General features: G+C 38.3%; 1 protein-coding gene across 1 annotated transcript in view; it reads left to right on the top strand.

The window, feature by feature from the left end:
• Itga8 (integrin subunit alpha 8) overlaps window positions 1-12,187 on the top strand; it is a 199,490-nt gene that overhangs the window by 115,313 nt on the left and 71,990 nt on the right. The window contains exon 21 of the mRNA XM_046448373.2: window positions 9,790-9,882. Within this exon, the coding sequence (XP_046304329.1) occupies window positions 9,790-9,882 (93 nt within the window). The remainder of the gene's footprint in view (window positions 1-9,789; window positions 9,883-12,187) is intronic.

The raw sequence follows: 12,187 nt of genomic DNA, 5'->3' as shown, positions 1-12,187 counted from the left end.
GGGCGTGGTAGGAGGGGCAGGGCAGAGCCGCCGTTCGCGCTTGCAAGGTAAACAGACCTGTGACAGCCTGGCGGGTCAGGCCCAGGGGCCTGCCAGTGTGGTACACACGTCACCCCAACTGGAGTAGGGGCAGAGCAGATCCTTCTCCCACGCCCGGATCAGGCCCTGCCGGGGTGGTGGTCACGTGACCCCAATTGGAGTGGGGGCGGAGCGGAACTGCCACCCGTGCCCGCAGGGTGAGCAGACCTGTGACCAACCTGCAGATCAGGCCCAGGGGTCTGCAGGCGTGGTAGGAGGGGCAGGGCAGATCCGCCGCCCGTGCCTCCAAGGTAGGCAGACCTGCAACAGACCGGCGGATCAGGCCCAGGAGCCGACCAGCGTGGTACACACACCACCCCAATTGGAGTAGGGGCAGAGCAGAGCCTCCACCCGTGCCAGAAAGGTGGGCAGATCTGCGACCGACCAGCGGGACAGGCCCAGTGGCCTGCCGGTACGACAGAAACGTCACCCCATTTGGAGTAGGGGCAGAGTAGAGCCGCCGCCCACGCCTGCAGGGTAGGCAAACCTGCAACCGACCGGCGGATCAGGCCCGGTGGCCTGCCGGCGTGGTACACTCGTCACCCCAATTGGAGTAGGGGCAGAACAGAGCCGCCGCCAGCGCCCAGAACAGGCCCAGTGACCTGCCAGCGTGGTAGCCACGACACCCCAATTGGAATAAGGAGAGAGCAGAGCCGCCGCCCGCGCCTGCAGGAAAGATACGCAAGCAGTATGAAAAGACAAGGAAAGAAAGGACCACAAGCAATGCAGGTCAACGCAACTTTAGAAGAGGTAACAGCTGCAGCAGATGGAATGTCAGATAAAGAATTCAGGATATACATGCTTCAGATGATCTGGAGTATCAAGGAAGACATTAAACAGCAAAATCAGACAATGAAAGATCACTTCGACAAGGAATTACACAAACAAATCCAGGAAGCAAAGGATCAACTATACAGGGAGATAGAGGTTATAAAAAACAAACAAACAGAAATCCTAGAAATGCAGGAAGCAATAAACCAACTTAAAAACTCAATGGAGAATACTACCAGCAGAGTAGAACACTTAGAAGATAGAACATCAGACAATGAAGATAAAGTATTTCAACTGGAAAAGAACATAGACAGCTCAGCAAGACTGTTAAGAAACCATGAGCAGAACATCCAAGAAATATGGGATAACATTAAGAGACGACACTTAAGAGTCATTGGGATACAGGAAGGTACAGAGCTCCAAACCAAAGGAATGAGCAGTCTATTCAATGAAATAATATGAGAAAACTTCCCAGACTTGAAGAATGAGACAGAATCCCAAATCCTAGAAGCCTACAGGACACCGAATGTACAAATTCATAAGAGATCCACACCTAGACACATTACAATGAAGATGCCCAACATACAGAATAAGGAGAGAATTTTAAAAGCTACCAGAGAAAGGAAGCAGATTACATTTAGGGGTAAGCCAATCAGGATAACAACTGATCTTTCAACACAGACTCTGAAAGCTAGAAGATCCTGGAATGACATATTTCAAACACTGAAAGAAAATGGGTTCCAACCAAGAATTGTGTATCCAGCGAAATTAAGCTTCAGGATGGAAGATGAAATTAAAACCTTCCACGATAAACGAAAGTTTAAAGAATTCGCAGCTAGAAAACCATCTCTTCAAAACATCCTCGCCAAAGCATTACAGGAAGAGGAAATGGAAAATAACAATGAAAAGCAACAGTGGGAGGTAGGACAGTAAAGGGGGTAAAAATAATCAAAGAGGAAAACAAACCATGTTTAGTAACAGAAATAAACAAATATGGCTGGAAGAACAACCCATATCTCAATAATAACCCTAAATGTCAATGGCTTAAACTCACCACTTAAGAGACACAGGCTAGTAGAATGGATCACAAAACAAGACCCAACAATATGCTGCCTACAGGAGACGCATTTGATAGGAAAAGACATACATAGGCTGAAGGTGAAAGGTTGGGAAAAATCATATCACTCATATGGACTTTGGAAACAAGCAGGAGTGTCCATACTCATATCAAATAAAATGGATTTCAAGCCAAAGTTAATCAAAAGGGATAAAGAGGGACACTACATACTGCTTAAGGGAACCATACACCAACAAGACATAACAATCATAAATATTTATGCCCCAAACAATGGTGCAGCTATGTTCGTCAAACAAACTCTTCTCAAGTTCAAGAGTCTAATAGACCACCATACCATAATCATGGGAGACTTCAACACACCTCTCTCGCCACTGGACAGATCTTCCAAACAAAAGTTGAATAAGAAAACTATAGAACTCAATAACACTATTAATAACCTAGACCTAATTGACATATATAGAGTATACCACCCAACATCAAGCAGTTACACTTTTTTCTCAGCAGCACATGGATCCTTCTCAAAAATAGATCATATATTATGTCACAGGGCAACTCTTAGACAATATAAAGGAGTAGAGATAATACCATGCATCCTATCTGATCATAATGGAATGAAACTGAAAATCAACGATAAAAGAAGGAAGGAAAAAGCATACATCACTTGGAGAATGAACAATAGGTTACTGAATGATCAATGGGTTATAGAACACATCAAGGAGGAAATTAAAAAATTCTTAGAGATTAATGAAAACACAGACACAACATATTGGAATCTATGGGACACATTGAAAGCAGTTCTAAGAGGAAAATTCATTGCTTGGAGTTCATTCCTTAAAAAAAGAAAAAAAAACAACAAATAAATGATCTCATACTTCATCTCAAAATCCTTGAAAAAGAAGAGCAAAACAACAGCAAAAGAAGTAGAAGGCAAGAAATAATTAAAATCGGAGCTGAAATTAATGAAATCGAAACAAAAGAAACAATTGAAAAAATTGACAAAACTAAAAGTTGGTTCTTTGAAAAAATAAACAAAATCGACAGACCCTTAGCCATGCTAGCGAAGAGAAGAAGAGAGAGAACTCAAATTACTAGCATACGGGATGAAAAAGGCAATATCACAACAGACACTTCAGAAATACAGAAGATAATCAAAAACTATTTTGAATCCTTATACTCCAATAAATTAGAAGATAGTGAAGGCATAGATAAATTTCTTAAGTCATATGATCTGCCCAGATTCAGTCAGGAGGATATTGAAAACCTAAACAGACCAATATCAATTGAGGAAATAGAAGAAACCATAAAAAGACTACCAACTAAGAAAAGCCCAGGACCGGATGGGTATACAGCAGAATTTTACAAAACCTTTAAAGAAGAACTAATACCAATACTTTTCAAGCTACTTCAGGAAATAGAAAAGGAGGGAGAACTTCCAAATTCATTCTATGAGGCCAACATCACCCTGATACCTAAACCAGACAAAGACACTTCAAAGAAAGAAAACTACAGACCAATATCTCTAATGAACCTAGATGAAAAAATCCTCAATAAAATTCTGGCGAATCGGATACAAAAACATATCAAAAAAATTGTACACCATTATCAAGTAGGATTCATCCCTGAGATGCAAGGCTGGTTCAATATATGGAAATCAATAAATGTTATTCACCACATCAATATACTTAAAAATAAGAACCATATGATCATCTCGATAGATGCGGAAAAAGCATTCGACAAAGTACAGCATCCCTTTATGTTCAAAACTCTAGAAAAACTAGGGATAACAGGAACATACCTCAATATTGTAAAAGCAATCTATGCTAAGCCTCAGGCTAGCATCATTCTGAATGGAGAAAAACTGAAGGCATTCCCTCTAAAATCTGGAACAAGACAGGGATGCCCTCTCTCTCCACTTCTGTTCAACATAGTTCTCGAAACACTGGCCAGAGCAATTAGACAGACGAAAGAAATTAAAGGCATAAAAATAGGAAAAGAAGAACTTAAATTATCACTATTTGCAGATGATATGATTCTATACCTAGCAGACCCAAAAGGCTCTACAAAGAAACTATTAGAGCTAATAAATGAATTCAGCAAAGTGGCGGGATATAAAATCAACACGCATAAATCAAAGGCATTCCTGTATATCAGCGACAAATCCTCTGAAATGGAAATGAGGACAACCACTCCATTCACAATATCTTCAAAAAAAATAAAATACTTGGGAATCAACCTAACAAAAGAGGTGAAAGACTTCTACAATGAAAACTACAGAACCCTAAAGAGAGAAATAGAAGAAGATCTTAGAAGATGGAAAAATATACCCTGTTCATGGATAGGCAGAACTAACATCATCAAAATGGCGATATTACCAAAAGTTCTCTATAGGTTTAATGCAATGCCAATCAAAATCCCAACGGCATTTCTTGTAGAAATAGAGAAAGCAATCATGAAATTCATATGGAAAAATAAAAGACCCAGAATAGCAAAAACAATGCTAAGCAGGAAGTGTGAATCAGGCGGTATAGTGATACCAGACTTCAAACTATACTACAGAGCAATAGTAACAAAAACAGCATGGTACTGGTACCAAAACAGGCGGGTGGACCAATGGTACAGAATAGAGGACACAGAAACCAATCCACAAAACTACAACTATCTTATATTTGATAAAGGGGCTAAAAGCATGCAATGGAGGAAGGATAGCATCTTCAACAAATGGTGCTGGGAAAACTAGAAATCCATATGCAACAAAATGAAACTGAATCCCTTTCTCTCGCCATGCACAAAAGTGAACTCAAAATGGATCAAGGAGCTTGATATCAAATCAGAGACACGCCGTCTGATAGAAGAAAAAGTTGGCTACGATCTACATTCGGTGGGGTCGGGCTCCAAATTCCTCAATAGGACACCCATAGCACAAAAGTTAATAACTAGAATCAACAAATGGGACTTACTCAAACTAAAAAGTTTTTTCTCAGCAAAAGACACAATAAGAGAGGTAAATAGGGAGCCTACACCCTGGGAACAAATCTTTACTCCTCACACTTCAGATAGAGCCCTAATATCCAGAGTATACAAAGAACTCAAAAAATTAGACAATAAGAGAACAAACAACCCAATCAACAAATGGGCCAAGGACCTGAACAGACACTTCTCAGAGGAGGACATACAGTCAATCAACAAGTACATGAAAAAATGCTCAACATCTCTAGCTGTCAGAGAAATGCAAATCAAAACCACCCTAAGATACCATCTCACTCCAGTAAGATTGGCAGCCATTATGAAGTCAAACAACAATAAGTGCTGGCGAGGATGTGGGGAAAAGGGTACACTTGTACATTGCTGGTGGGACTGCAGATTGGTGCAGCCAATTTGGAAAGCAGTATGGAGATTTCTTGGAAAGCTGGGAATGGAGCCACCATTTGACCCAGCTATTCCCCTTCTTGGTCTATTCCCTAAAGACCTAAAAAGAGCATGCTACAGGGACACTGCTACATCGATGTTCATAGCAGCACAGTTCACAATAGCAAGACTGTGGAACCAACCTAGATGCCCTTCAATAGACGAATGGATAAAAAAATGTGGCATTTATACACAATGGAGTATTACTCTGCATTAAAAAATGACAAAATCATAGAATTTACAGGGAAATGGATGGCATTAGAGCAGATTATGCTAAGTGAAGCTAGCCAATCCCTAAAAAACAAATGCCAAATGTCTTCTTTGATATAAGGAGAGTAACTAAGATCAGAGTAGGGAGGAAGAGCAGGAGAAGAAGATTAACATTAAATAGGGATGAGAGGTGGGAGGGAAAGGGAGAGAGAAGGGAAATTGCATGGTAATGGAAGGTGACCCTCAGGGTTATACAGTGGAGCAGGTAGAGAGAGAGGAGGGGAGGGGAGGGGAGAGGTGGGGAGGGGGAAGGGTGGAGGATGGGAAGGGCAGCGGAGCACAACAGACACTAGTATGGCAATATGTAAATCAATGGATGTGTAACTGATGTGATTCTGCAATCTGTGTATAGGGTGAAGGTGGGAGTTCATAACCCACTTGAATCAAAGTGTGGAATATGATATGTCAAGAAATTTGTAATGTTTTGAACAACCCACAATAAAAAATTAAAAAAAAAAATGGAGCACTTTTATGTATGCTTATAAAGATGGTGTTTGATGACCATTTTGAGTTGAAAACTGTCATCGTGTAACAAACCTCTACAAAGAAAGAAAAATCATCTATAAATACTTATATGCAAATAATATGTGAGCAAATTACAAACATGAAGCTCAAGTGTGATATTTTTTTAAATGTTCCAGAGCTCCACTCACGTTTTTGTTTTGATTCCCTTTGTGTCACTCCACCCCTGACTTCATTAAACAAAACATCCATGTTCTTTTAGCAAAACTTTCAGCTGACTGTTCCCTTGGTTGCAATGGAAAACCTGGGAGAGGGCTTATCACTCTGTGGTTGGCTGTAAATAATACCATCGACCTTATCCGTCATCTCAAATGAACCCTTAGCAAATTTTTCTCTCCATCAATTTCCCTTCGGCCAAGATTTTTATTCAGTCTTTGAATTTTACAAGACTAAGCCACATTCTGTTTCCTTCTTTGTTTTTAATACAGTTTGAGGTTTGTGAACCTTTTCATTTAAATGCAGTTTAGGTTTTGTTTTTTTAGTAAAACATTCTCTTAAGGGGAAAAGTATTAGGAATTATCTGATTGTATATTTGGGAGTTTTATTGTTGTTCTTGAAAACATTCATCTTTTAGATGCTGATTATTACTTTCTCTAGAAACATGAATTGAGCCAACCTATACCCTTTCTTTCATTGATTTTTCTTCTAAATTTTTCTAGGAATAAAGGCCTATATGCCTTATTATTGTTGTTATAATAAAATACGTGTGAGGTCCGATTTACCATTTTCACCATTCGCAGTGTGCAATCCGGTGGCTTACGTTCACACTGCTGTACACCCATCACAGTTTCCAGTTCCAGAACTTTTCATTATCCCAAACTGAAACTCTGTCTTCATTACAGTCCCATTACCCTTTTTTCCCATACCCTAGTAACCACTCTTCTTTCTGTCTCTACAAAGCCCCTTCTGTTCTAGGTAGTTCATACACATCTTCACTTAAATCTCTCCAAGCACCTCACCTTCAGCCTGTCCCTAACTAGACTTTTGTCTTCCCACCACACACTCCTCCTGTATTTCTATCTCAGAGAATGGCAGCAGTAGCCACCCAATTTCCGAAAGCCTAAAGCCAGTCCTTCATTTCTTAGTCCATATTCCACCTCTCCATCCACTGGCACTGACTCTGCCTTCCTCTCAATCGGCATGACCCATTAACCAGATTTTTCCAACAGTCTCCTAATTCATGTTCCCATCTGCCTGATACCAGTCCCTTCACTACAGAGAAAACCATCTTGTTCAAATGCACATCTGACCATGTCACTCTCTGACTTGAAATCTTCACCAGTTCCCTGTTGTTTGGGGAATAAGATCCAAATCCTTCACATGACTTCTGAAGCTATTCATACTGCCACCCCAGCTCACCTCTTTAGCCTCACCATGGCTTACTGGTTCTTTCTGCTCACCTAACTTACCTCTCTTTACTCATCCTTCAGACACTGATAATAATTGAGATGTACTAATAACTGAGACTTAATAATAATTGAGGTTGCTAATATTTATTAACAGTGGCTATGGGCTAGATACTGTTTGGAGCTCTTGTAGGTATATAATTTATTCAAGCCCCATAACAACCTTATAGAGAAACTGCTATCATGATACCTGTTTTTTAGATAAGGAGAAATGAAGTAGCATGCCCAAGATTACAACAGTCATTGTTTCTAGCAGAATCAAGATTCAAATCTCACCTGTCTAACCACTGGCAAGCATTGTCCCCTTCAACTTAAATGCCACCCCCACCAGGACATCTCCAATTGCTCAAATCCATGTGTATGTTCTCCTTTATCATGATTTATTTCTCCTGTTATAAAACTTACCAGCTCCTACATAATAATATGTTTCCATTGCTTGTTATAATGGCTGGTAATTTACTTGCTACCATTATAATATTAATTAGAAATTCAATGAGGGCAAAAGATCTTATCTATCAAAACCTGATAAATAGCTGGTCCACAGTAAATATTTTTAGTGGATGAATATGTGAGTGAATCATACTTTAAGAGCTATAAACAGATTAGAACCAAAATGTTCCTGGAACTGCTGACGAAAATAATCTAGAAATATCTAGAAAAACAATCATTGTTTCTCTCGTAGAAAGGAAATAAAGGTTAAAAAAAGACAGAGGGTGGAGGGGATGTGGGAGTGAGAAAAACCTTTGATTGATTTCAAATAACTATTTCTAGAAAGCTGGGAAAATGTCCTCATTTATCCTTTAAGACTTAGATAAGATGAAAAAATATTTTCTATAGAAACTAAATCCTTGAATTATATTCAAGGGACATATGGGCACTTGTGAAAGCTTTTTATTCTGTCTTTGTGTCTGAGTTAATAATCTCAACATGAAACATCTCTGTGTAATTAGGATTAGTTATGGGATTTTAAGAAGTTGAATACTTGCTAAATCAAACTTTAGAAAAGAGAAGATGACCAGCTTTTGGAAAATATGCTTTTTGGTTCCTTCAGCGTAACTAACATGTCATTCAGGGTATTTGGAGAGAGCGTGTGTTAAATGTGCTTCCAAATGTCAGTGATTTACTCCTTTCCCTTTAGTTAAGACTGTGTGTGTTGAAGTCTCAAAGTGTGTGATTTGCCTAGGGAATTCTCTATGTGGATGTCTGGAATTTAGAGTTTGTTGTTTTGATTTGGGTTTGGATTTGGGGTTTTTCATTACTAAAGTAGAAAGAAAGAAATAGAGGATCTTTTCCAATACTTTTACTTGAAAATTTCACATTTCTTCCTTCCATAAAATTTCAACACTTCTGATAGGCAAAGGACCATCTTGGTGGGAATTATCTCCAGGACAGAAATCCCCAAAAGGGTGATCCATTGTAAAAAATAATCATATTGCAAGGTTATCTTTGGGAATTGATGACATGTAATAGTTAGAGCAAGATAATGGATTAGTGTAAGTAGCTATCATCCAATGGAGAGCAGGGGCATAGGCCAGTAGGTTCCAGATTATGGAAAAAGAGTCAGGATGAGAGTCGAGGGAGGGATTTCTAGGCAGCTGGGAGTAGCATGAGGACAGGAAGTAGAGGTGGGAGGAGCAGAAGGCAGCAAAGATAAACTCCTTTTACCTCCCCTTCTCTAGGGTAGAGTTCTTCCAAGTTGACTTTTTATAAACTCTAATCAAAACAGGATATAGGGAGAAGCAAAGAGATTGGAATTATACTAGTTAAGTATAAAAGTCTTCTCTTTGCATATTTGGAGTATTGAACAAAATTAACTCTAGACAAGACCATGATGGGTAGAAATTTGTATTCAAGGAAATTCTCTTGCAAATGTTCATCAAGTCTTGTGATGAACCATACATGTTACTGGATTTCGCTTTTGAAATTTCGCTTTTAACATAAGGAATGTCTGTTTATTCATGCCCTGATTTACACATTAACATCAGTGAAAATAATGTCCAAAATATTCACGTGAATATGAGCATTGTGTTCCTCGGTGAAGCCCATGTTTACCATTTAACACATTTTCTTCTAAAATTTTACTTTCCCCTTTTTCTCTCAGATTTCTTCTGAGTCAGTGGTCACAGATTAATTTCTGTGCAGCCCTTCTCACACAGGTGTTTGAAATCAAGGGCAGCTCCCAGGCCCCACATGCTTCATGTCCGGGATGTAATTTATTCTGCCCCTTGAAATCCAAGCTGGTGTTCTTTCCCGTTGTAGGTACTGCGGCCACTGAGCTGTGAGTACAAGATGGAAAATGTGACCAGGATGGTGGTGTGTGACCTTGGGAACCCTATGGCGGCTGGAACAAATGTAAGAGAAAACCAGCAGAATGTACCAATTTCCGTCGAATTGAATTTTACAGAGAAATCGTACTCCCCCATTAGCACTCATCAACCTAGCACACAGCACCCAAGACAAATTAGGCAGGAAATTACCAAGGTGGAAGAATTTAGCACTAGAACCATAGACTGATGATCACAGGTCAAAAATACAAAAAGATGTTGACTTTTACAGGGTTTCTTTTTAGACTTTACATTTGAGTCTTTTTCAGCAAATCTATGAAGATGTTCTTCCTAGATTTTTTTCCTTTAATATTTTTTTTAATTTTATAAAGACTTTCCCCCTTGAATTAAAAAATAAATAAAATGTACGGGGGGGACTTAAAATAACTTAATTTTAGCAAAAAAAGTTTAACTATTATTTTCAGTATACCTTCCTATATGGATATTATTCACAGTATTCATATTTAAATTATTGCTATACTGTAGCTTTTGAATCAACTGTGCTAGGTATTCATTTGAAAAATAACACAGAAAATTGTTGATAGCAAGGGCAAAAAGGTTGATGACTTTCTCTAACATGCTTGTAAAAGAATAGGAGTTATTTGTTTTTCTCCTTCTCCTCCTTCTTTTACTTCTGTTTCCAGATTTAGGAACTTTCCACTCAGGACTACTTATGGACAATCAATTTCTTTTATGTAATCCTAGTTTAAGTCCACACATAGTAACTTCTTATAATAAATCTCATCATGGCAATTATATTATAAAGTCATAAGGCAGGAAAAAAAATTCTGAAATCTGAAAATACTACATAATTAAATCTTCCATAAACTGAACTAACATATTCTTAGATTTAAAATTAGTGTTCATATTTATCAATGAAATGGTTTGTTTGAAAAATCTTATGAAAAGTTATAATTATATGTAGGTTTGTATTCAAGTGACTTCTCCATGGATTCTAAAGAGTGCTGCTCCTCTGGACATCCTTTTAAAGGGAGCTCTGCAGTCACTAAGAGCATCCTGTCCTTCCCTGGGAGATCTAGGCACACACAGAGAAGCCTTCCAGTAAATAAATCTTTTAGGCCAATGCTTCACAAAATTACCTGAGCATGTGAAACCTTTTTCTCAAATAATATATATTCCCAATTTATACTTCAGGATATAAACAAGAATAATATAGACTATATAGACTGTACACTGATATTGGGTATTTTAAAAAAATGTACCAAGCTGTAGTCCAGTAAACTTACTTCTTGGGTCAAAAAAATATTTAAGTGAAAGGTAAATTCCTCTAACAGATTACTGTTGGGTAACATGGATCAATTCTCCTGTGTGTTATAAACCCATCCCTGGAGAAAGGGGGTACTTTTGTGTTCTTTTATTCAATTTTCCAAAACAACCCCATGAGTCAAGTATTCCTGCAATTTATGGATGAGGAGACTGGGGCACAAAGAAATCAAATGAATTACCCAAAGTCACACAGAAGTTGAAGACAGAACCTAGATTTAAACCAGGCCTAACCACAAAGACCTTACTCTGTCTGGTCTGCAAAACTGTGAGAGGATTTGGATAAAAACTAATGAAGAGCAGATGAGACTTTAAAATGACTCCATGGAAGAGAATGGGATGTCCAAACTGAGATATTAGAACATTTTTCACTATAATCCTTTTTAGTTAGAAGCTAATAAATTCTTTTGCCAGTTTTGAAGAAAAATATCCAACCACCCAATATGATTACCTAAGGACAAATGAAAATGAACTGACATGGTGCCATAGAGTTAGCATCTGTAGGTGTAGTCACTCTGTCCTTCTCCAGTATTGGTAAGTGTTAAATCTGGACTAGAGTTTGTATAAGGTCATTGATAACAGAGGATCGTCTTGGAGCAAAAACTGGCCACCAGTGTCATTCAAAAAGGAGGGTAAAAATGGCGGTGTGGTCTGAACCACAAATGTGTTTATGTGAAAGGATGTCAATCCATTTTACCAGCAAATAATCTTTAAAAGTCAGGGAAGTAAATTGTTTACATTCATTTATCTCCGAGTTCTCTAGTAGGAGAAACCTAATAGCTTTCTTATCTTACCCCTTAATGCCCTTAAACACATCAAATTTTATTGCATTCTGTTTTGTTATAAAAGACTTTGATTTATTTACTTCTTCATTTTGTACTTTTAAAAGACTCTCAGTGAATTGTAGTAAAATTCCAAATAGAAATGCAGCTCTAAATCTTTTTTTTTAAAAAATCATAAATCACCAGGAATATTTATCTCAGTCCCAATATTTTCAAAAAATTAATTTCCAAGTGACTTTTAGCATAACAAAACACTCAAGGTAGTAT

The sequence above is a fragment of the Marmota monax genome, unplaced genomic scaffold (genome assembly GCF_021218885.2).
Source record: "Marmota monax isolate L192 unplaced genomic scaffold, Marmota_monax_Labrador192_F-V1.1 WCK01_AAM20220418_F8-fsc00066, whole genome shotgun sequence".
NCBI classification, from domain to species: Eukaryota; Metazoa; Chordata; class Mammalia; order Rodentia; family Sciuridae; genus Marmota; species Marmota monax.
Note: the sequence above shows the minus strand (reverse complement) of the source record. Positions and strands in the feature narration are given on the sequence as shown.